This window comes from Rosa chinensis, chromosome 6 (assembly GCF_002994745.2).
Source record: "Rosa chinensis cultivar Old Blush chromosome 6, RchiOBHm-V2, whole genome shotgun sequence".
NCBI lineage: Eukaryota > Viridiplantae > Streptophyta > Magnoliopsida > Rosales > Rosaceae > Rosa > Rosa chinensis.
Genome location: NC_037093.1, coordinates 60082680 through 60107039, shown reverse-complemented (window position 1 = coordinate 60107039; position 24360 = coordinate 60082680). Strand labels below are relative to the sequence as shown.

Here is a 24360-nt window from a genome sequence, read left to right as displayed (position 1 = left end):
GGACCCCACAAGGAAAAATGTCACCTTCCGTGCTCCTCTCCCCTCCATCAAAATGACAACAAGCACTTCTAAATACTGAAGTGAACCAAATTCGATAAGAGGATAATGTAGCGGACTTATTTACTAAGTCGTTACCAAAATCCATCTTCGAGAAATATGTGAAGAGCATCGGATTGAGTAAGTTATCCGAACTCCCATGATTGTAGCAATCAGGGGGAGATATTGACATCAGGGGGAGGCATGATGTCTACATGTTCGATCTCGAAGAGTGAATGACGTGTTGTGCTCTTTTTGTCCTTCGACCAGGGTTATTTTTATCCCACAGGGTTTTTGTTACCTGGCAAGGTTTTTAACGAGGCAACAATTAAAGCGTCATCACCAAATTTGAGCGGCACAAGGGAGAATGTTGAAGGATATCGACATAATGTGTGCCTCTACAAACTAGGGTTTAGAGTTGTAATAGGAATGTGTTCTAGGTATTCAATTGTAATCAGATTCTATTACCTTTTTGGGTACCTTGTAACTCCCTATTTAAAGGGCTCCTATTATCAATGATAACACACAATTCTATTCTCTTACAACATTTTGAAACTTTTTTGCCCTCTCTTTCTTTCTCACTTAGAGAGAAAAGTCATCCTCCACCTTGCTGTGCTCCGGTGACCAGTGGCCGGCCGCGGACTCTGGAGACCGGAATCCAGCGACCATTCACCGGAATCCGGCAACCATTCACCGGACTGGTGACCGGATTCCGGAATCTGAATTTATTGTCCCCCAGTAATCATATTATTGCCCCCCAATAATTAGTGAAAAATGAAGATATTTTGAATTTTGAAAGCTTTTGGAGGTTTATCCAATAAATAATAAGATTATTGCCCCCCAGTAATCATATTATTGCCTCCCAATAATTAGTGAAAAATGAAGATGTTTTGAATTTTAAAAACTTTCGGAGGTTTATCCAAATAAATAATAAGATTATTGCCCCCCAATAATCTTATTATTGCCCCAAAAAATATTTTATTGCCCCTCAGTAATCTTATTATTGCCCTCCAATAATCATATTATTTCCCTCAAGTGAATTGCATAAACTCCCAAAACCAAAATGAACACACTACAGACACAATTGATCAATTTATATGTTCAATTGTACACGTTCACTTTTTTTTTTTTTTCCCTTCCTCATTCTTGGAGGTCAAAGTATACCAAAAAAAAAAAGCTCTAGGCACCCATCGGAGAACCCCGATCTCCGGCGACCTCATCATCCTTGACCTCAGCAGTTCAAGTACATGACTTGCTACAAAGACTCGTCGAACTGTTGCTGTCTATCCTCACACTTTCCACTTCCCTCCTCCGCCGGAAAAGCCAGACCCTGCTCCGCCAGACAAGGGCAGGAGATCAGACAAGGCGTCCCCGCCTGATCGCCTTCGGCTGAGCTGAAATGAGTTAAGGCCGGAGTTCTATCTGGGGACCTGGTCTGACGGGCCCTACACCGTCGCAACACTCGCCGCCATCCACACGTGATTGGTGGTATTTGGGAAGAGAGACTGTAAGAGCGTTGAAGGGGTGCGGTAAGTCGGTGAGTCGACTCGACCGGGAAGGAAGAGAGAGAGGCCGGAGTTCCATCTGGGGACCTGGTCCGACCGGCACTGCACCGTCGCAACACTCGCCGCCATCCACACGCGATTAGTGGTATTTGGGAAGAGAGACTGTAAGAGCTAGGGCTGGGCACGGGCCGGGCCCAACTATAATTTCACTGGGCCCGGACCCGGCCCGTTTTTTATTGGGCCCGGACCCGGCCCGTTTTAACAAAAACAGGGACCGGCCCGGAACCGGCCCGTTTCATTTCGGGCCGGGCTTGCGGGCCCAAAAACCTGTATTTGACCATTTGCTTATGCCTATATGGCTATATATATATATATATATATATATCCAGATTTCATTCATATATAGTTGCAAATTTCAAGCTGTTGAAGATTTGAATCAAAACACAATATCAAGATACAAAGTTCAAGCTGCAAATTCGAATTCAAAGTGTCCAAATTCAAATACAAATATCCAATGAAATATAAAGTCCTAAAGTCCTAATTCAGATGCAGCAATTTAGCAAGCCATTTTTTTCAGTCTCCTATCCAGCAGCAATGCAGCCATCATCAATTGGCTTCCACAGTTTTCCCTACAATAGCCATCCATCATTAGGCAGAAACCAAAAGCCACAAACCCGAATGCTCGATGGCCAGTAATCTGTCAAATGAAAAACAACAGTGAGATCATTTCAATAGTAACAATAAAACTCTGCTGGGTAGATCAACTTCCTAGCTTATGAAGTACAGACTTTACAGAATCCTTATAGTTCCAAGAGTCATTTAAATGGTTTAGGACTTTTGACATCTATTTGGTTAGACTAGTCCTATTCTGCTGCAGCAGCAAGCTTATGAGAATTTTAAGGGTGTAAAAAGCTGTAAGAAGGCAAACTCAAGCAGTACACATAACATAATTTGAGAAGATATTTTCAGGAGCATGATTAATGCCTACTGGCATCATGTGTAGAACCATCACCTTCGCAATTGTACAATCATGCAATATCAACATTTAAAATCAAATTTAATAGTAGAAAATCAACCTCTATGTCCATTCCATAAATGTAACGTGATATTTTTATTTTTATTTTCCAATTTTTTTTAGAAATACAAACATGTATACCTGGGCACTCAACAACTTCTTTGCTAAAACCATACCTGTGAAACAATAGTGAAAAATTTTCAGAATAAGTATTATGTCTCTCCTTGGGAGGAAATATGTATACATGTATATATAAATATAGGTTGATCGAAAGCTGATGTCTGCAAGTCAGACTCATGAAAATAGTAATACCATTCCATCAGAATCTGCCCTGAATGGTTCTGTGTATGTGTGATATAAAGATAACAATACTACTATCACAGAAGTCATGCATGAAAATAAGAGTAAACTTTAGTTGATTACTTAGTTTGATGGATAGTAAACCACAATAACTTTTTGGTTGCAATTTTAATTGGCGATGCATCTTGTATGTTTGTAAAATAGCCTCAGTTACCTCATGAATTTAGATGTCACTAGTACAGGATACTTTACGAGAAGATGCAATGCCTGATTGAGCTGCTGAGGATGCTAAGACTGATGGCGGGGGTGGTAGATGGTGGGCGTGAGGTAGCGAGCGATGGGGACTGCACGTAATGATTGTTGGAGGCAAAAGTTTGGGTTGATGAGATTCAAACTCCTGAGACTCTCACTGTCCTAACTCCTAAGTGCTACTTCAATACCAATATTCAAGATTATCAACAAGTCAATATACAAAAATACCAGAAACTGCAGATCTCTTAATATATAAACAAATACCAATAACTGCAACTCAACATAATCAACTTTACTCATTCATTTCAGAAACTGCAGGTAGCAAATAAAATAGCAATATGCAGCAAGCAAGCAAAAATTAATGCAGTAGGCAATAAATCAAATACCAGCAGCCATCTTTGATTTTTTAGCTCGACAAGCAGCCTTTTTTGCAAAATACAAAAAGCAATGAACTCAACAAAAACTCAAATCCCAGTTTAGCTACAAACCAAATAAGCACAAAAAGAGATCAAATTTATCAATAAACTAAGGAACCCATGAAGCTAAAACGAGTGGCAGACCTGAAGAACAACGATCTCCTATTCTCTGGCTTCGAGTTGGCAGATGAAGTGAAGAGAGAAAGAGAGAAGGATAGAGCAGTCCTGGGCGGCGTCTCGATCTGAGAGGGAGAGAGGAGGCTTCGTGCAGGTGAAGTGAAGAGAGAGAGAGAGAGAGAGAGAGAGAGAGAGGGACAGAGCTGGGCGCCGTCTCGGGAGCTGTCTCACTCGGTGCGTCGATCTATGAGGGAGAAAGAAGGAGGCGTCGGCAGCGTCGTGCAGGTGCAGTGAAGAGAGAAAGAGAAGGATCGGTGTCTCGACCTAGGCGGCGTCTCGATCGGAGCTCGTTTGGTGTCTCGGCCTCACAGCTATGGCGGAGGAGAATGAGCTCAGTTTCGACTTTGTAGATGGAGGCGCCTCTTGTGTGTTCAGATCGGGTAGAAAATTAGAAATGGAAGATGAAGATTACGTTTAGGTTTTTGAGAGAAGAGTAGAATCTTATGTGTTCAATCCTATGATAAGGATTTTACTCTCTATATTAGTACCAATAATACATGGCCATCTGTCTTTTGATGTCTAATACGGGCCTGACGGGCTTTTTCTATTTTCAAACACAAGGCCCGGCCCGAACCGTTTGTTTGAAAGTCAAGGCCCGGCCCGAACCGTTTCGACAAAAAAAATAATTGGGCCCGACCCGTACGGGCCGGGTTTTGACGGGCCGGTCCGGGTTTGCGGGTTTTCGGGCTTAAATGCCCAGCCCTAGTAAGAGCGTTGAAGGGGTGGGGTAAGTCAGTGAGTCGACTCGGCCTGGAAGGAAGAGAGAGAGAGAGAGAGAGAGAGAGAGAGAGGGCAATACTGTCAAACACTGTTGGATTGGATAAATGGGGTTAAAAAAGTGGAGTAAGTGGGCATTTTTTAGGCTGAATTGAGTAAGCGGTCACGGTTTATGTGTTGTTAAAAGGCTTTCACAAAAAATAAAATGAAACTAATTAAACATGTTTTATCTCTGCTAATGAAGAAAAATGAGTCCACTTACTCTTATGCAATTGCGAACTAAAATAATAAATGAGTTACATCACTATCATGAAGAAGATGACGTAAAAACCATAACAACATGATGGAGTGTCATAATTGAGTTCCCGTGTGTGCATTATAGAACATGCAAGTAGCTAATCGAGTCACATGATGAGCCGTTAAAATCGAACATCAAGTCACATGCACACGCTTGCTACTCTTTTTTCTTTTTTCTTCTTTATTTGACAATAACTAAACTCTGAAAATTAGCATGTACAATAACTTCTTTTGAAATTATGTTCATGTGCCGGTGAGTTGTGACATGTTGGTGAGTTATAATTCTAATATTGTAAAGGTTATAAGTTCGATTCTCACTACCATATATAAAAATGGAGTGGGCTAAATGTTTTTTTTTTTTTAATCTCCTCAACAATGAGTCATCATCTTTGCATAGGCACGCAAGCGGCTACTTGAATATGTTGGAGCAAAGTTATCAAATGAATTTAATTTGTTTTCTTCTTTTGAAAATTTTTTAATTTCAATTTTCATACCAGCCTGTAGTCATGATATGAAACAATCTTATTAGGAAAAAAAAAAAAACCTATGTTGGGAAATAGTCGTCATTGCTTACATCTATATTGCAAAGCGTCATTGCTTACTTCATATCAACAGTAAAGCTTATATTTCATAAATGAAAAACTAAATTTACATGTTATAAGAAAAATGCAATTACAAAATTCAGATCAAACTCCACATGCAGTCCCACAGGTGGGTAATCTGCCACCTAGGTCGGTGGAAGCTTTGGCATTATTGCATGGTCTAAGGTTTGCAGCTCATGTGGGTTTTTCCAATATTGAAATAGAAGGTGATGCTCTCTCCATTATAATTGCTTTGCAAGATAGTTCAGAGGACCTTAGTCTAGAAGGCCATATCATTGATGAAGTGAAAAGTTTAGTTCAGTCTTTATCTATTTGTAGTAGCCATTTTGTGAGACGTGAAGGCAACAAGATTGCTCATCGTTTGGCAAAAGAGGCTTTAAAAGTTAGTTGTCCTTTACTTTATTTGGAGTCGGGGCCTTCATGGCTCCATGAGTTAGTCAGTATAGATTTCCAGGGTGGAGTGTAGTGTGGTCAATCTAGCTTTAGAGTTTCCGGTTGGTTGTCTCTGGCAGATTGTTGCCCCAAAATCATTGTAAGAAGTTCATTATGAATGAAGTTCCTTCTTGATAAAAAATAAAATAAAATAAAAAACTCCATATGCAGTACAGAGATGGAGTTGGCTTGCCACTTGCTCAAAATCTAAGAAGAAATATCCCAACTAATGTATATATAAGTAGCACACTTAATTACTAAAGAACTTGGAATTTCAGCAAACCAGATTAAGGTTCAAAACTTGGAAGGATGGAATTTTCTTTGTATTCACATGATGTAGTGGTTTCTTGATTCCCTCATCTCTTTTGGAAGTTGAATGCCTTGATCGAGAAGGCAAAGGTGAACCCGAAAAGCACTGAAATCCCAACAAGCACAACTGCAACAATACCTACAAAGTCGTGTCTGTAACCAAAGTAGTTCCTCACAAAGTCTTCCACACGTTCACCTGAATCCATTACTTCTTTTATGTCTCCAAACTGTGAAGCAACAAGTCCATACAATGTATATGAGACCGGGCAGATCCAATAGTACCATCTCCACCAAATTGGCATTCTCTGTAAAACAGAAAACAAATTTAGGGTGTAATGGTTTAGTATGATTCATAACTCGGAATTTTAGTAAAAAAAATAATGAACACAGATATTGTAGGGACTTACTGTTCGGGGAACAATGAATCCTGAGAAAAGGTTCCATATTGCATAGAAGGCAGAGGACACTATGGCGGCAATGTTGTGGTTGGGTGTAACAGCCACGGTCATCATCCCATAGAACGTAAAGTATAAGAAAGTGAAGTACATGAAGAAGAGATACCAAAGGAACTTGCTCACTGTCCAGTCAAATCCAATCATGGCGTATACTATAACTCCATATATGACAGTCTGGACAAAGATGTATGGAAGCTCAATCACAACCTGCAAATCATACATTAGGAATTTGGTGAGTACTTAAATTGATTACCATTTGAGAACGTAAACTTTTTGAACTTCTGTACTTCAGATGAGTAAAATACCTGTCCGAAGGCATATGGCAATGCTGAGTACATTCCAGCAGCCCTTTCTCTGTAAAAGACTGTCCTCTCGATAGCCACAACAGGCTGCACCGATGAGGCATTTTGTACTCCAATGAAGAGAACAGCAGCGTACATGGAACCCATAGCATTGAATAGATCTTGTTGGTTTTTCCTGCATTTTCAGGAAAGTTCTTGTCAAATTAAGGCCTAAGAGATTAAGGGCTCCATTTAATTCTCACATAATATGTAATATATTGTGTTTTAAACTTGAGGTGCTACTTACCTTTTGGAGCCAAGATCCCAGAAAATTGTTCCAAACATTAAGGCTATGAAAGTGGTGAATAGGAGTCTCACTGCACTGTATGGTGGGTTTCGCCAGTATGATAGATGCTGTTTCCATAAACAAGCCATACACTGATAGTAGAAAGACTGAGAGTATTTAGTAGAGAAGTACAAGTCTTTTGTGCCTTGCGGAGGAGTACTCAGTTCCTTGATCAGGTCCTTGTTTCTCCTAAACCATTAAAAAGTTAATATTAAGCACCATTGGCTTCAAGTTTAAAGACTAAATTTGCCTATTGAAGTTAGCATTTCAACCCACAAACAACTTCCCATACTAGAACTTGGTTTGCAAAGGCAATCAGTAGCAGGTCAAGATTCTAGACATGCATTTTGAATTACTATTTCAAACATCAAGGGTAACCTACCTATATAGCTCTGAGCTCCTGTATATATCGGTAAAGTTAATACCGAGAACTACTTCCTGTGCTGCTGAAGTAACCTCCAACATCCAAGTTGCTGGATTGTAACCATCCTTGATTTTGGGAACCCCATCAATTTCCTTGAAAAGACATGACTATGTCAGCATCTCTTTTGATGAGAGGGAGAGGGGATATGAGACCTCATCTAAAAATGTCAAACTTATATGAGCAACATATGTTTTAAGCTTTACCTCAAAATACTTGATCAACTGGGAAGAATGTCGGCCTAGAGGGCCAACATATATCTCTTCACCTCCCCTTTTCAATAGAAACAGCTGCAGTAGAACATTGATTTTTCAAGAACTGAAATATCAAGTAGCATATTCAAATTGTCTAGTACTACTAAAGAAAAAGTATCTCACCTCATCAAAAGCATCAAAAATGTCGATGCTTGGCTGGTGGATAGTGCAGACTACAGTTCGCCCTGTGTCCACAGTATTCCTCACTGTTCTCATTACAATAGCTGCTGCCCTTGCATCAAGACCAGAAGTTGGCTCATCCATAAATATTATGGAAGGGTTAGCAACAAGTTCTACAGCAATGGTTAGCCTTTTACGCTGCTCGGTTGAGAGACCATTTACTCCTGGCAATCCCACAAGAGACTCCCTTATCGACGTCAGTTCCACAAGCTCCATGACTTCCTCAACAAACATCTGCAAGCCATTAATCAGATTTATGTTTAACAAACTTGACTGAACAGAGAGCACATAATTCATACACTTATATCAACATCTAAACCCCAATGAAAACAAAAAGATACGTTAGGAACATACCTTTCTAGTTGCGGAATCAACCTCAGGGGGCAACCGGAGCCATGCAGAATAAACCAAAGACTCATATACTGTAACATGAGGAGAGTGTATATCGGTTTGCTCACAATATCCTGATATACGAGCAAATGTTTCTTGCTTTTTTGGATACCCAGAAATGGTTATGTCCCCCTCAATATATCCACCAGTTTTTCTGCCTGCCAAGACATCCATTAGAGTAGTCTTTCCAGCACCACTTATGCCCATTAGAGCTGTTAAAACTCCAGGCCTAAAAGCACCAGTCACGCCCTTTAGAAGTGGTAACCGTTCCTCAGTTATTCCTTGAGTTTTCATTTCCTGCAACCATGCACAAAATTCCGGGTTCAGATGCATTCAGCTCTAGGAATTAGTTCCTGCTTTACAATACTTGTACTGATACTTATGTGTAATGAATTTCATTAACAATCAAACCCAAGGACACTTTCTTCATGGAAATACTCCAGCATAAATTGTTCAGAAATTTTTGTGTCTTACAAAACAAAAACAAAAACAAAAATACCTCGGGCATGTCCACAGAATATTTGATTTCATTAAATGTAATCCAAAGGGGTTCAAAAGGAAGAACCATTCCCCTCTTCCTGTTTTCATTGGCTTCATTAAAGCTGCCCACTCTAGCAGACAGTGTTCTAGATGAGATACTTCTTCGACTATCATTCTTTGCATCTGCATTGTTTACAAAGAAATCATATTATATATTGAACACACAAACAAGAAGGGAGACAAAAGTTTAGGAGCTTTTGGAGCCACGGACACCTGAAGAGTTCTTTCCTCCTGATGATAGCTCTATGTTTCCTCCAGCTCTAGCAGCGTTTTTATCTGCTAAAGCTTCTTTGGAGAGTACAGCCTGAGGTTTCCCAAACGCTGCAGGAATATTGTTCAGAGTATTAAATTTTTTTTATCATTTAGAGTTTTGAAGAGACTAAACACATATTGTAGGTACTTACGATCAAGATAATGCAAGGCCACAGTGTAGAAGAAATTAAACAGAAATATATATCCAATTGTAGCTCCTACTCCAATCCAGTACCAATATGCTTGTACGAAAACCCCACGAGATTTCAAGACCATGATCCCTAACGACTCTGTTGAGTCGGGAGGAATCTGTAATTCAAAAACATCCACAAAAATATCAGTAAAAATGTTTTCTAAGTTAACTCCCCAAATCCTGTAACTTTTATGCTTACATGACTCCAACTGTCTCCAAGAAATTCATTGACAGCTATAGCATTCTGGCCATACATCATTGGTGAGATCCAATAACCCCATAACCACCACGCCTGCACATTCTCTGATGCAAAATAACATATTTTAAGTCATCAGTAATATTTTACATATGATCAGGATGAAATGAAAACTCTTGATTGATCAAACTCATTTATATTCACCTCGGGACAAGATAAAGCCACCCATAACCAGAACTGCAAGTAGAGCAAATGAACCAAATGTGTTGGCAACAATTATATTCCTCCCTAATGCCCCCATAAATCGGAATAATCCGGATGCCATCTGGTTAATGCATAGGAGCAAAAGATATTGCTTGAAAAACCTGCCATTGAGGGGTTGGCATCAAACTCTGAGACCAAAAGTCTGAACTATAAATAGGAAATATGATGTTTTCTTTCTCACCTTCCGGGGTTTGGATCAAAACCAATTACATAGTATGTCATGAACACCCAAATGGCAACTTCTACAAAGGTGATGGGAATCTTAAGGATCCATGCTGGTAAGGAATATGCCCAAGCTGGATAGAACAGAAGGTCTCTTTGCTTGAAAAATACAGGAAGTTTCATGATAGTCAATGCAAGCTCGGAGAACCCATTGAACATAATTATGATGACTGTGAAGAACATAGCACCCATGTAAATCCCACCATCCTCAACTGTATCCCGGTGCATCTTCGTACGGAAAAATAGTGTCATTGATATAAAGGCCAATAGAGTGAGCTGAAACCAAACACCACAAGAAATTATTATGCATACTTCACAGGATTTCATATGTTGAATGTCTAGTGATTTGAAATATTTTCCAACGGATCATGGAAATCCTCACTCACTAAAGGTTTAGTGCTTAAATACCACATACCTGGGTCATTTTGAAAATGTACACAAACGAATTCCTCTTCATCAGCAAATATTCTCTAGCAATGCAGGCTTTGAGCAGTTGCCTCTTGCTAACACCATACTTCTTAGTTGTTAAAGCAGCAGGGTGACCTTTGGACTTGTCAAATGGAGTAGCAAGATCATCACCTAGTTTTCGACCAATATGAAATGACTGAAATGCTTCAGCAAATTCCTTGGAAGATATAAAATTATAAGGCTCTTCTTTCTGTATCCAGTACTGCTCCTGATCCTTCTTTGAAGTCACCTATGGTGCACAAGAAATGAAAGGTTAAAATGAAGTCCAACCTTTCTAAAGAACAATAAATTGGTAAAACAAGAGAGGGGAGTCTCATTTAGAATATTACTTCTTGAAGGAAGTCAGCAACTCCTTTCCTCTCTGGACATTTGAAGCCCATATACTCAAAGAACTCGAGCACATTTTCGCGGGGACCTTGGTATACAATTTGCCCATCTGACAGAAGAATTATGTCATCAAACAGATCATATGTTTCCGGTGCTGGCTGGAGAAGAGATATAAGAGCAGTTCCATTGAGGATGTGGATAGTTTGTCTGAGGGAATTCACTATCTGAAATGTTGTTGAACTGTCTAAACCAGTTGATATCTCATCCATAAAAAGTGCTCTTGCTGGTCCAACCAGCATTTCCCCTGTTGTGACTCGCTTCTTTTGTCCGCCAGATATACCTCGGAACATTTCATCCCCCACCATGGTGTCAGCACAAACTTCAAGTCCCAGAATCTGCAAAAAGTTTCTATTAGCATCTGAAATAAATAATTCAAATATCGTAATATATAGGATCATACAGAACCATACAGAATGATAATGAACCAACCTTGAGTATGTAATCTGTAACTACATTGGCCTCCTGCCCTTCTAAGGATGCAGCCTGCAAAAGTTGAAAAGCAGTTCTAGTTAGATGAAAATGGCTCTTTTAAGAAGGTTTGCATTAGGTGAAAATATATTACATAAAGAAAGTACTAAAAGTATTAATTTTTCTCTTCCAGCCGTTTCATACCTTCATGTAGATATCAAGATCTTTCTCTGGCATAATATTTGCTGCCTTTTCTCTCCTTGATAACTCTGCCAACATTTCTGAAAATTTTCCAGAACAAAATTTAGATTCTTAAATTCTTCAAATTAGAACCCGTAGTTTAAATATCTCAATATTTCAACTAACCATAACGTCCTCCAACCCCTTGACACCTTGCTGAAAAGGCCAGTGTTTCTCTTACTGTCATTTCCCCTATGTGGAGATCATACTGACTAATATAAGCTGATGTCCTCTCCGGTACAAACTCTTCCATCCCATGTCCGTTATATGCAACTCTCCCAGAAGACTGGAAATTCATGAACAAATTTATAACTCATGAGATTAAACAACTCTGAAATTGAGGGATTGTAAGCAAGACTGGAATTTAATATCCTCACCTTTAGATCTTTAGCAAGTTTACCAGCCAAAGCCAAAAGCAATGTGGTTTTTCCAGAGTTTGGGGGGCCTAAAAGCAGTGTCATTCTGCATAAATGAACCAGAAAAATAAGAAATGGACAGTTTAAAGGAGTAGGCATGGTGATTATATCAGTAATTAGCTCTGTCCATTTACCTTTTTGGTTTGATAATTCCACTAACATCATCAAGGATTGGTAATGGATGCTTTCTAGTTGGAATAATGCGACAGAAACTCAGGAATCCCTTCAAATTTGACCAAGAAAAAAATGTCTTACACATTAGGCTCGAGTCATATACAAACGAAATTAACCATTTTCAATTGCATGATTTCAAGAGGAATTACCTCCAAGATATTAACAGAAAAGTTATAGAGTGTAGGCAGCGCCCTCCCTCCTACATAAGCTTCTGCTTCAACATTCAAATGCTCAAACCGGACTTCAATCGTCGGAATATCAAGTCCAACCCTGAAATCAAAAATTGAAAAGACACACTTTTCTCAAACACCATCAAAACACAACTAGAAAAGCTCATTGAAGCATTTCAACCTGCCCATGAAATGCACAAAAGGTATTCAGTTGTTGACTATACAAGCAATTAGCTAATCAAGATTTGAAACTTTACCTATCAATCCGGTCCTTGAGCTTCATCAAGAACCTCTCATTATCTTCATCTGCAACTTTCACCAGCCTCTCCAACACATTCTTCCTTTCCAACAATCCAAGATTCTTGATGTCAATCTCTCTCGCTTCGCCTTCTTCCTCGGTGAGAATGCCTCTCCTTATACGCAAGTAAGTTGGCAGTTTTTCAATGGCTGCCCATTTCAGCGCTTCTTCATCGTCTTCATCGTGTGAAGACTTGGAGAAAACATCCATGGTACTGTTCCTCCAAATGTTTGAACTGCTCAGACGAGCACTGCTCACTCTATATACATCTCCACTACTACTCTCCATATTTACTATTTTTTCCCTTCCCAATACGGTTCAGAAAGAGCTTATAAAACCTTGTTTAATTTTCATGCAAAGAAAAAGCATGTATCCATGGGGTTTAGTGCTGGAGCAGAAAGTGTATCCAGAAGTGGTTTTGAAAATTTATGAAACGGGCAGAAGTTGCATAAATATTGTATGTTTCAGACTGACAGCTGCTGTGGCTCTGTCTCCTCCAATTTTAAAGAAGAAGGGTGTATATATAGCTTTAGGAGTACACAAAACTAACAGATCGCTGGTCAACTTCTATACTCAAATATTTTTTGTTAATCTGTATTTTTGCAAGGTTATAATATATATAACGGCATGTGTCACATATAATACGTAGCTCACATGTTATGTGGATAGAATTAATTAATTTTGGACTAACACATAAGAAAGTGGGATAAACATCATAGCAAAGTGGTATTACCACTCACTAATCACTAATAGTAACGGTCAATCTACAATCACTTGTTCTAATGTCTTTTACTGGAAAAATAGGTAAATTCATAAATTGACTTATTTGGGAGGATTAGTAACAACCCACCGAATTCTAGCCAAAGTTTATGATCAATTAATCAAGAAATTAGACTCTATTCATTTATTTATTTTCAGTATTGTAATTGTATGTCACGATGCATGAAGAATGGGTTTTGCATTCCAAGTCCTCAATGAATCTAGGTAATGCAAAAATCAAAAGTTCTATTCCAATTCATCAATTAATGAATTGCCATATTATTTGAGCTGTCCAATAATCCAAAATCCTAACCATATCCTGCGAATGGCCGACCTAACACATTATAGTAATGGATGAGAACTCTAAGAGCAAAAAATTATAATTAATAAGCCAGGAAGAGGAAAGATTCTGTCGAGAAAAAAAAAAGGGTTCTTGGCCAAAAGCCCCAAAATGAACAAAAATTATCTCACTTACCCCAGCAACAGATTTTTGTTCTCACTTACACATTTTAACAGAAATTGACCATTTTATCCTCAACCCAACTAAAAAATTACAAGCACGCCACAGTGTTCTCTCTCTCTCTTGTTCTCACTTACACATTTTAACAGAAATTGACCATTTTACCCTCAACCCAACTAAAAAATTACAAGCACGCCACAGTGTTCTCTCTCTCTCTCTCTCTCTCTCTCTCTCTCTCTCTCTCTCTCTCTCTCTCTCTCTCTCTCTCTCTCTCTCTCTCTCTCTCTCTCTCTCTCTCTCCGATCACTCTCTCTCACATCCTCTGGCGAGTCCGATGTACTCGCGCCAGTGGAGCGGAGGTTCGAGCAGCCCGGGCTCATCTCCGGCGATGTCGCCGGCGCATCCTCCGTCATGGCTCAATCCTTCCGCTACTGGATTCTCCACCGTCAAGCGGAACCAGAACCTCACCGCCAAAGCCGCCGCGCAGCGGCTTGCGCAGGTCATGGCGTCGCAGACGACGGTTGATGACGACGATCTCTGATTCCGATTCCCTAGCCAGCCGCCTCATGTGCCGTCTTCCCCTCGATTCCTCTTCTCCGCTCGATTCCGTTGTCGACGCCGACTTCAATGCCAACGAAGGCTTCTCCTCGCTCGATTCGTTGTTGCAGTGAGCGTTGGGACTTCGATCTGAACAAGCAACGGCTCGAGATAAAGCAACTCCGGTGAATTGCTCTGGCAATGTGCTCGAGTATGTTGACTTCACTGATCTGTCCAATAACTCATTGGATGGGTTCAGTATTTGATCGGAGTTGGCATTGTGATTTGAAGGTTTTGTTGAATGGGTTTAATTTTACAATGACAAAGAAGTTAGGTTTCTGGTCTGGTCTGCAACTGTCGAAGAAGAGAGAAGAAGAAGATTGGGTGAGCAGCAAATAGAAAGAAGAAGAAGTCGACTCCGACTGCAACAGGAATGGAGAAGAGGACATGGGTGCCCAGAGCTTTTCATTGGGTGACTCAATCAATTTCTCTGTTTTTTTTTTTTTTTGGTAAAATGGTGCAGAATGCCAGGATAGAAAGAAAAAATGAAGAAAAAAAGTTCTATTGGGGCAATAGACATATGTTAAAGCGTCTATTGGGGGGCAATAGATGTTTTGAATTGATATAATCTCCTCTTTTTTTTCTTTAATTAAAGTTTTATTTGTGTAGTTTTAGGAAGATTAATTACCATTTCGGTAATCTAAACGTCTATTGGGGGGCAATAGACTTCTACTGGGGGGCAATATATGGCTGATAGTCGTCTATTGGGGGCCAATAGACGTCTATTAGAGGGCAATAGACTATTGGGGCAATAGTCGTCTATTGGGGGGCAATAGACGTCTATTGCCCCTCTATTAGGGGGCAATAGATGTCTATTGGGGGTAAAAAAACTTTCCGGTGAGATTTTCAGCAAGTTCCTGTGGGTGGCAGCCGGTGACCGGATTCCGGGGAAAGTTGGCCTGATTCCGGCGAAAGTTGGCCGGATTCGGGCGAAAGTTGGCCGGATTCCGGCGGCCGGTGACCGGATTCCGGCGAACGGTGACCGGATTCCCGCGGCCGGTGACGAGCTCCGGTGAAGTCTCCTATGATTTCTCTCTCTTCCATTTTCTCTATCTCTCTCTCTCAGTAACAAAAGGGTGAGAGGGGTAAAATGGTATTAAAAAAAATTAAAAACAAAAAAAAATCTTAATGGGGTATTAGGGAAGACTCCCTTAGAGTGTATTGGGTAAGAGAAAATTAAAAAAACTTAATAGGGTAAGTGGGAAAAAAAATCCCTGAAAATGGGGTAAATGGATAAAACCCCAAAAAAAAAAAAGACCCGATTGAAATAATTGTGTTCTCTATAATCACACTAATTTCAAGGCAGCACCATTAAAGTAGGTAATAATGTCAACTCAATGCTTGATTTGGCTCTGTACAGATCTTGCATAATGATATTGGATATTCACTTTAAAATCAAAGCTTTATACTTCTCAAAAAAAAAATCAAAGCTTTATGATTATATGTCAATACTTAATTCCACCAATAAGATAGAACAGTAAACTAGAAAGAACAGTAAACTAGCACATGCAGTCTAGACAATGATGTAGTTCTTGGTAAGATCTTTTTTGATGCGAAAATATGAAGCAGAAGAATACAACTTTTGATTGGAAAAGCAGTATCTTCTATTCTTTAGTGTTTCTTTCTTGGCAGACAATCAAAGCCTCAGGGTTTATGATCGTGTTGAACGGTTTTAAGGTCTTTTTTGATGTGTCATAAAATTCTTTTTTGATGCGAAAATATGAAGGAGAAGAATAGTAGAATACTGCTTCTCTTTTGCTTGGAAAAGTAGTATCTTGTACTGTTTAGTCTTGCTTTCTTGGCAGACAATCAAAGCCTTAGAGTTAATGCTTGTGTTGAACGGTTTTAATTCTTTTGACTATATAATCGTTTCTACATCATATTCATATTTTTTCTCTTTTTTTCTTTATCGACCCAAAATTGACAATTGCTCATGTGCTATTTCATTAGTTTTACGCCTCCATTACAATTTCAATCATATTATTGGATTTGCGTAATATGAGTTTTGTATGTCATCACTTTTTTAGGTTTCAATTGTTGATTAATGGTTGTTGCATGGTTCTTAGGATTTTTTTTTCCCTTTCTGCAGAGAGGTAAAATTGTATAAAAAAAATGAACGAGCTCTAAATATTAAATTTAGAGGTTTGAATATAACCACCTCTCTGTCTCCCCTTTGTAATATTGAGGTTGTAAGTTTGACTCACGAAAGACTAGTTGTAGCATTTAAGTTATTTATCTGATTAAAAAAAAAAACATTCTCTGAAAAATCAATATATCACATTATCTTTGATTTATTATTTTTATAAAAATAAAAAATAATTTTTCTTTTTCCATGTGAACGTGAAAGGGGAGAGAAATTTCTTGGTAAAGCAAGACCTTGCTTTCTTGTCAAACAATCAAAGCTTATACAAGGAATCCCTCTAACCCTCTTTGAACTTGGTGCAGGAGAAAAAGGGCACAGAAATGTTAGAATCAACATGGACTTGTCACACATTAACATATAGTAAATTGATAATTAGCTTAATGTCAAAACTAGTTCAACATGGACACAAACTGTAAATCAATACTAGAAACTTAATGAAGCAGTGTATCAATTCATTAAGGATAGTAATCCATTGCTTAGTCTACAAGAAAGGCTACAAGATTGTGATACATTAAGAATCTAACTAGGAAACCTAATCCGATAAGGAATGCTTTAATGGGAAGCTTCTTGAGGGTTAAGTCACCTATATAAATAAGATGAATTACTACCGACGTTTTGCATATTGTTCTGTCCATTGAGAAGCAAGTTGGTAAGTAACAGAAGACCATATTCAGTGATCGTGTTTGTAGCTGCAAAGATGGAATCCATGCCTATGATTGCTGAATGTAAGCTTTAGTTCTTTTGTGATTGTTGTCAAACCTTGTATGCATATGTTGTGAGCATGTATATGGTTCTAACAAGAAAGTCAAAAGATAATCAAAACAAATGAATCTCAGTTAATCAAAAAAATAAATAAAAAATAAAACACAAGACAAGGTAATTTCATTGTCAACCCATCTTGGATCAAAATCTAGCTGGAAGTGGGATTTGATTGAGGGTGTAGATCATCCCAGCAAGACAATCCAAATCTGGAAAAAGATACTGCCGTTGCATGCAATTCATGTTTTCATGTGCCTTTCCCACTGACACAAACCAACAAAACAAATACAGTTTTGACTTTGGAACTCTAAAATAGGTTCCTCAAAGATATTTAGCACCAAAAAAGATTTTTACCACCAAATTAAGTTTCTGGGAAGCAGCTAAGGGTCTCCTGCATGTTTGAAAACATAATACTTTGGGGTACATTAAACCGACCCTAATCTTTACGGAAAGCGATCAGAGCCGGATTCGAGTTTCTATTAGCTAGAGTGACAACACCCTTTTGACAATTTGGTTATATTCCACGTTTTATTAGTTAAACGTTTAGCTTCCATCTGCATTCTTTGGTTGCTTATATTCAATTTGAATGTGTTCCTTGAGCGAGAAGCGAAGCAAGAGTTGTACACGTTATTGGTTATATAACTTAATTCAGCGTCATCACTTACTTCACATCTTCCCATGTAGTACGTACCAGGAGCTGTACTATATTTGATTAAACCCTAAAATCTAGTTTATTCGATCTCGATTAGTATCAGTGGTGAGTCGATCGTGAACCACAGAGCCATAAAGGCATAAATGATGATGAATCATATATAAACTAATATATTCGTTGCTGGGTTTATTAATCTTGTGTTTGTAAAAACCTCAATTTGAAATCTCTATATTTTTTTTTAAAAAATACATTTTTCCTCCAAACAATGAATAAACAAATAATTCTTTATATCACCTATTGTTTCAACCCCCCTCTCCTTTTTCTTGTTACATTAATGGAGAAGCAGTAGCACGTTATAAACAGAAACCAGATTACATATATAGCACTAGAGAACAGAGATGAGTACATCAGCAAGCCAACTAGACTACTTCAAACGTGAAATTGCAGCAGTATAAGCGCATGCCTAGCGCCCTAGCTAATTGGTACGCTACCCCATTACACTCGCATAAGACAGGAAAACATAAGACGGAATTAAAATAACGAAATAAAGTCCTAATTAACTTCTTCCGATATAAGATCATTAACAATCAGCCTCTCCAACTAAGAAAATTAACAAGCGGCCTCATTGATCAAAGGAAAATTAAAGAAAAACCTGCCTCTTTAGGGCAACTCCAACCATAGGCTCTATTTGGGGGTGCTATTCTCATTTTAGCATCCCCTTGTTGCACTATTCATATATGACTTAATTCTCATCTCCAACAATGAAGTGCTATTTTCACTATTCTTGATTAAATATAATATGAGTGTAATATTGATGAATATTATATTAAAAGTATGTTAATATAGTTAAATAAGGTAAACAATTGTGAAGGAGATGGAGGATATTTGGTGTGAGGAAATAGAAAAGAATGGGTTGATATTTATAGAATTTCCCACAATTTACTGTTTCAATAGTTATATTTTTTTCCCCCTCAATTTTCTGGTAATTTTTTAAATTTTTTTGGAACAAAATAGAAATAATAACCCTTGATTTAATAAGAGCCATTGATTACTTTTTTTCTCAAATCTGAGCCGTCAGATTAAATATGGTCAATTTGAGTAAAAGTAAATAATAACCCATTTGCTGGGCCTCATGAACAGTATTCGAGTCTTGGTCTTGGAAAAGTCTTAAATATACAACTTGGGATGAGCTCAAGTCCTATAATTTTAGGACCAACTCCCCCTAAAAAGCATTGTTGGAGATGAAAAGTCTTATAATTCAACAAAATATAGTTTTGAACCCTATGGTTGGAGTTGCCCTTAGCACCAGTTGTAGACTACCAAGACAACGATTTATAGTTGGAAATGATGATGTAGATGACAATATCAGCTTAATTGCCATGATCTCTTCCAATTATATATCAAGCATCATGCATGACTTCATGCTTCAATCGTTCACGGGGTTTTGAGCTATTGCTATATATCTATTTTACGGAATTGTCAATGTCATAGAAGCCTTGGTCGTTACACAATGCTAGCTCTTCTGATTTTCTTATTTTGAAAAGAGAGAGGGAGTACGTTCTTTTATTGAGAAAGAGAGAAGTCCAACATATTCTAAATACTCCAAATTCAAATCCTTAGCATATAATATACTTAAGGATGTAAAACACCTCTGAATGCTAGCATTATGGAAATGCAATTAAGCTAGGTCATTTCAGTGTCTGACCCAAGCCGGCCAGGCCAACACAAATTTCTCTATATATTTATTTTTCATTTTTTTTTTTAAGAAATAAGATGTGATTCATATATATTTCCCATGTGTAGAAAATCCTCACGCAGCCGGAGAAGATACGTCGGCCCATGGTCAACCATTTTTTCTTTTTAAATTATTTCACAAAATTATCGATTTATATATATGTGCCTATTTCTTGGGTACATGCATCTAAGTGGATGTGAATCATGTGATTCCCCCCTTTGCTGTTAATTAACAAACCTCGTTTAGTTTTATCAATTAATTAAACGAACCCCAAAAATCTCCTACTTGGTGATTCCCCTTAATCCTCTTCATGTCAGCATGACAATTAAATATATGCAATAATGCAAACACAATTTTCTCAAATGTTGACATTATTTTAAGAGATAAAATCATTTTACAACCCTGAACTTTACACTTAAAATCAGTTGTGCTCCCAAATTTCTAATTAGATCGCATGTGCCCTTGTACTCTCCAATTTGATCAATTATGGTCAATCCTTCACTAATCTATCAATTTATTCATATATTGTTGTCCACTCAAATTAGTTTTTAGCCTTTAATCATGCAAGAAAGACACTATTTACATGATCAAGGCTAAAAATTGACCCTAAGTGGGCATGCATTGTCACTAATTTATGAAGAAATTGAGGAATCTAATGATTATAATTGATCATATTAGAGAGTATAAGGGCATATGTGATTAAATTAAAAGTTCGGGGGCACAAACGATTTTAGACATAAAGTTTAAGGCTGTAAAATGAATTTATCTCTTATTTTAAGCTGTTAAAATTTCACAAGCTGCATAGAAATTGTGGTGCGATTAGATCACTTGCGTTTACTTTTTAGACTTGGTACTTGATGAACGAACTATAGTTGAAGTTAATTATTCTTACATCTTAGTAGTGACTAGGATCGATACCAAGTACTAATTATTAAGTTAACAACCATTTTGTTTACCAGGAAAAAAAAGTATAATAAATATTTTAAGGATGATATATAGCGTTTCTTCAAAGAAAATTGATACATTAATTATTTGAACTTAATTAGGTGTTGATGTTAGTTGACATGATGAGCTCATTTCATATATGTTTATGCCTATTATATATATATATATATATATATATATATATATATATAGAAAGGATCAGAAGCGGACATCCGCAGTGCCGCAAAAGTGTGCGGACGTTCATGCTTCTGCCGTGATTAGGTGCCGACGGCGGTGCAGCTCTTGCAGGACGGAGGCCACAAGTTGATCTTGAGCTTCTTCTTGCCGGTGGACTCGCTGGTTATTAGTTTGCAATCGAATTTGATCGAGCTTGAAGTTTCAGGTGAGGTCGCTGCTCAGAACCTTCGACCTTGATCTCCTTGGCCTTCATCTTCATGTTGAAGCCGTCCAAGATGCCCCTAGCCTCCGTCGGACAAGAGCCGCGCTGCCGCGACGCCTAATAGCTGCAAAAGCATGGACGTCCGCACTTTAATTTGCGGCAGTAGGGATGTCCACCTCAGAACGGGCGTGTGTGTGTGTGTGTGTATATATAAGTTGTTGATGGAGTGTGTTTAACATATATGGGACATCAATCTGAAAGCACCACTACAAGGGAAAACCCCTTTAGAGACAAAACTGTTTTGTCACCAATTCATACAATTTTGTCACTATCCAATATGGGTGACGAAATGATTTCGTCGCTAATTTTGTCTCCAAAACAGCGTGACAGATTCTCATCAGTGACAACAGGTAAATTTTGTCACCCAATCATAAGGGCGACAAAATCCATTTTGTCCCCTATACTCCTGCATTTTGTCACCTAAAATCTTTCACAGTTGCCGGGAAATTCCAAATGGCGGGTAACTAGATTAAGGGTGACAAACAGAATTCGTCACCCATATTTGGAGCCAAGCAATTTTTTTATTCCATTTAGTTTCGTATATTTAATTAATAGATAATATTGCTGATTTTTTATATCACTTTATTTGATATAATAGACAATCTTGAAATGAACTAATAGTCAGATTGAAACACTCACTTTAATTCCAATAAAAGAATAACAATGTAGCATTAATCAACTCTTATCCAGCTTCAAAGTATTCTTTAACAAAGACTAAAATGATACTAAGGTGGCATATAGAAAAACAACAGCTCCTAATACATAATCTACATTCTCATCTTCATGTTCTTCCTCATCTGTATCCCGAGTTCCCGACGCATATCACCATCGCCCAAACAGTGAATGATTCTGCTCTTCATTACGTCGATCTCAACATCATTTGTCAAGATATCTACCTGCATAGGGACAGGAACTTCAAGCTATCTCATCAACATAAACATTTGGAATGCAAAAAATTAGGTGGACTAAGTATAGGTGCTAGCGGTAAGTTACAAGAACGTATCAAAAACCAAGTAACAGAGCTATTCGACACACAATTATTTGGACATAAATATGGTCTGAATAATTTACCACTTTTGATTACAGTTCATTTAGTTCTTCATTTAAGAGACTAGTCTTTCGTTCTAATCGAAGCTTGAAAAGCGTTGTATCAGAGATTAACGCAGAAGAGATATCATTCCCCTAAAAGATCATATGGGCTCAAATTAGTTGAGCAAACAATGGAGTGAAATAAGCAGTTACAAAATAAGAATAATATTGAAATGATGTCAATAAAATATTTTAGCAACTGATGTTCAGTAATCTGAACCCAAAGGTAAAAGAGAAAGAAAAGCAACAGATCATACTAAGCCTTGAAAATTGCAACAGTAACATAAATTGACAACTTGGACTGACAGTACCAACTCAAATGGAAAAAAAGAACAAGAATGTTGCTTATCTCAAGTCACAAAAACAGACTAGTGTATGCAGGCATATAATCTCCACTTCGGCAATGTTGAAGCACTGACAAGTCCAAGTTCTTGAAGTCTGAATACATAAAGAACACCATAAAATTAGATATGTTGGCACGCTCTGTAGCATGGTGAATGACAGGATTGAGAACCTAATGAACACCAAGAACTCAAATATAATACTAAGTGAAAATGCACACGAATAAGTTTCAATAGACAAGAGATGCTCAAAAGAGGCAAATATGCATTGCAAACCTCAAGGCGAAAATGTTTCATTTTCACTTGCACTTATGTTATGAATAAGGTTTATTGCCAATAGCAAAGGCAAATGCATCTAAAAGAAGAGAAAATAATCTCTTTAAATTGGCTTTCGCCAAAGACCCTAGAAACTTCAAGGCCACCCTATAGTTGTCTATTTGAAACCACGCTACCACCAGCCTATAACAAGTTAAAAGCATAAAGGAGTTCACAACATTTTAAGTAGATATAGATAAAAATACTACACAGAAGGTTACAAATGAAATAATATATTAGCAAGATACATTATTTATACTTGAGAAATACCACATCGCAAGGTTAACCTTAAGGGATCTTATCATCAAGTATACTTTCAAACTAAATAGTAGCTACTCCTCCAATACCATCACACAACTCGATCCTAAACCATTACAAAAAGCATAGAACACAAGAGAAGCTAAGAGAATGTAAGTGGACATTAGCTTCATAATATATTTTGAAGAACAAATAAGTCGATCTTGATGACATACTAAATAACAAGATATACTGATGCATCTCTTATAACTATTCCTATTCTATACCAAGAGAATCAAGACTTGTTATCAACAGGTAAGCCACACATACCTTTCCACTTGAAAGAGAGAGAAGTTTTTCTGGACTTATTTGGCTCTTGAATTCATTCACGGTGACTCCGGCTCTCGATTTCAATGACCAAGGAAACCATTATGAACATAAAAGTGCATTGGCAGAAGTGAACCAATTCAATCACCCTTTATAGGTCATGGCCATCCAATTAAACTAATCCCAAAATTATAATTTGAAAAAAGCTAATAAACCAAGAATCAAACACATCAGGACTTCGTGAAGCCAAAAAATCAAATCTAGACTATAGGGTGATGCTGATCTAATTCAATAACTAAACATCGATCCAAAATCCATTCCAAAAGTAAAAAGACTCACAAACACAAACATATAAAACACAAACCTGGTGAGGAATCCCACTTGTCTCTTTGTAATATCGTTATTCCTGAAAAGAAAAGGTAAAACCAAAATTTATATTAGATCATAAATTTTTTGCAGAATTAAAATCATAACACAATGTAAAATTGGCATGTCAGGTTTCAAATATATTTAATCGTTTTTCACCCAATATAAGAGCAGCAACGAACAGAGGTCCAAAAACTGTAACGCTTAGGGTTTACCAGCACCTACAATACTGTGGATCAAAGTAAAATTACCCGTTCAATTTAACAAATTGAAAATACCCAGCATTAAAAGTAAAAGCAAACAACAAAAGCCCTGAAATCGTTTACCCTAAAATACTTGATATGGGACTGTCTGCTGGATGGTACAGAAAGGATAGAGGAGATGATACGGAGGTGGAGGTCAGAGTCGGTGGTTGCAAGTTCGTGTGTGAAGGTTGTGCTGTGAGAAAGGGAGATCGTGAATGTGTCAACTGGAGAATGAACCCTTATTCACATCTTACCCTACTTTTCCTTAAACTACGCCGTTGAAGGAGGTTTAGATCTACTTCAAGTCCCGCTGAATTAGTTTAATTTTTCCGCCAATG

The 24360-nt window shown here is 37.9% G+C and overlaps 1 protein-coding gene and 2 long non-coding RNA genes across 6 annotated transcripts; all 3 read right to left on the bottom strand.

Moving 5' to 3' along the window:
* Nucleotides 1–1942: 1942 nt before the first annotated feature.
* On the bottom strand, nucleotides 1943–3391 carry LOC121050165. Its single transcript, XR_005802216.1, has 3 exons — nucleotides 3071–3391; nucleotides 2698–2732; nucleotides 1943–2238 (listed from the first exon to the last, which is right to left on the bottom strand). It is a non-coding gene; the product is annotated as an uncharacterized LOC121050165 (long non-coding RNA).
* A 2048-nt stretch (nucleotides 3392–5439) lies between these two features.
* On the bottom strand, nucleotides 5440–13094 carry LOC112170458 (pleiotropic drug resistance protein 1). Its single transcript, XM_024307752.2, has 23 exons — nucleotides 12573–13094; nucleotides 12295–12415; nucleotides 12106–12194; nucleotides 11933–12017; nucleotides 11682–11841; nucleotides 11520–11596; nucleotides 11337–11390; nucleotides 10850–11242; nucleotides 10468–10749; nucleotides 10012–10328; nucleotides 9771–9931; nucleotides 9570–9673; nucleotides 9330–9486; nucleotides 9139–9246; nucleotides 8885–9048; nucleotides 8350–8682; nucleotides 7939–8229; nucleotides 7768–7851; nucleotides 7523–7656; nucleotides 7102–7329; nucleotides 6819–6990; nucleotides 6466–6720; nucleotides 5440–6363 (listed from the first exon to the last, which is right to left on the bottom strand). Exons 1-23 carry the CDS (start codon nucleotides 12899–12901, stop codon nucleotides 6106–6108), a joined length of 4356 nt encoding a protein of 1451 aa, XP_024163520.1. The 5' UTR covers nucleotides 12902–13094; the 3' UTR covers nucleotides 5440–6105.
* Nucleotides 13095–21717: 8623 nt separating this feature from the next.
* LOC121050214 lies at nucleotides 21718–24247 on the bottom strand. 4 transcript variants are annotated; one of them, XR_005802380.1, is made up of 4 exons: nucleotides 24104–24247; nucleotides 23937–24006; nucleotides 22174–23817; nucleotides 21718–21998 (listed from the first exon to the last, which is right to left on the bottom strand). It is a non-coding gene; the product is annotated as an uncharacterized LOC121050214 (long non-coding RNA). The 4 variants fall into 4 exon arrangements; XR_005802381.1 differs by having other exon boundaries at nucleotides 21718–22629; nucleotides 23415–23817; XR_005802378.1 differs by having other exon boundaries at nucleotides 21718–23817.
* Between the last annotated feature and the right edge of the window lie 113 nt (nucleotides 24248–24360).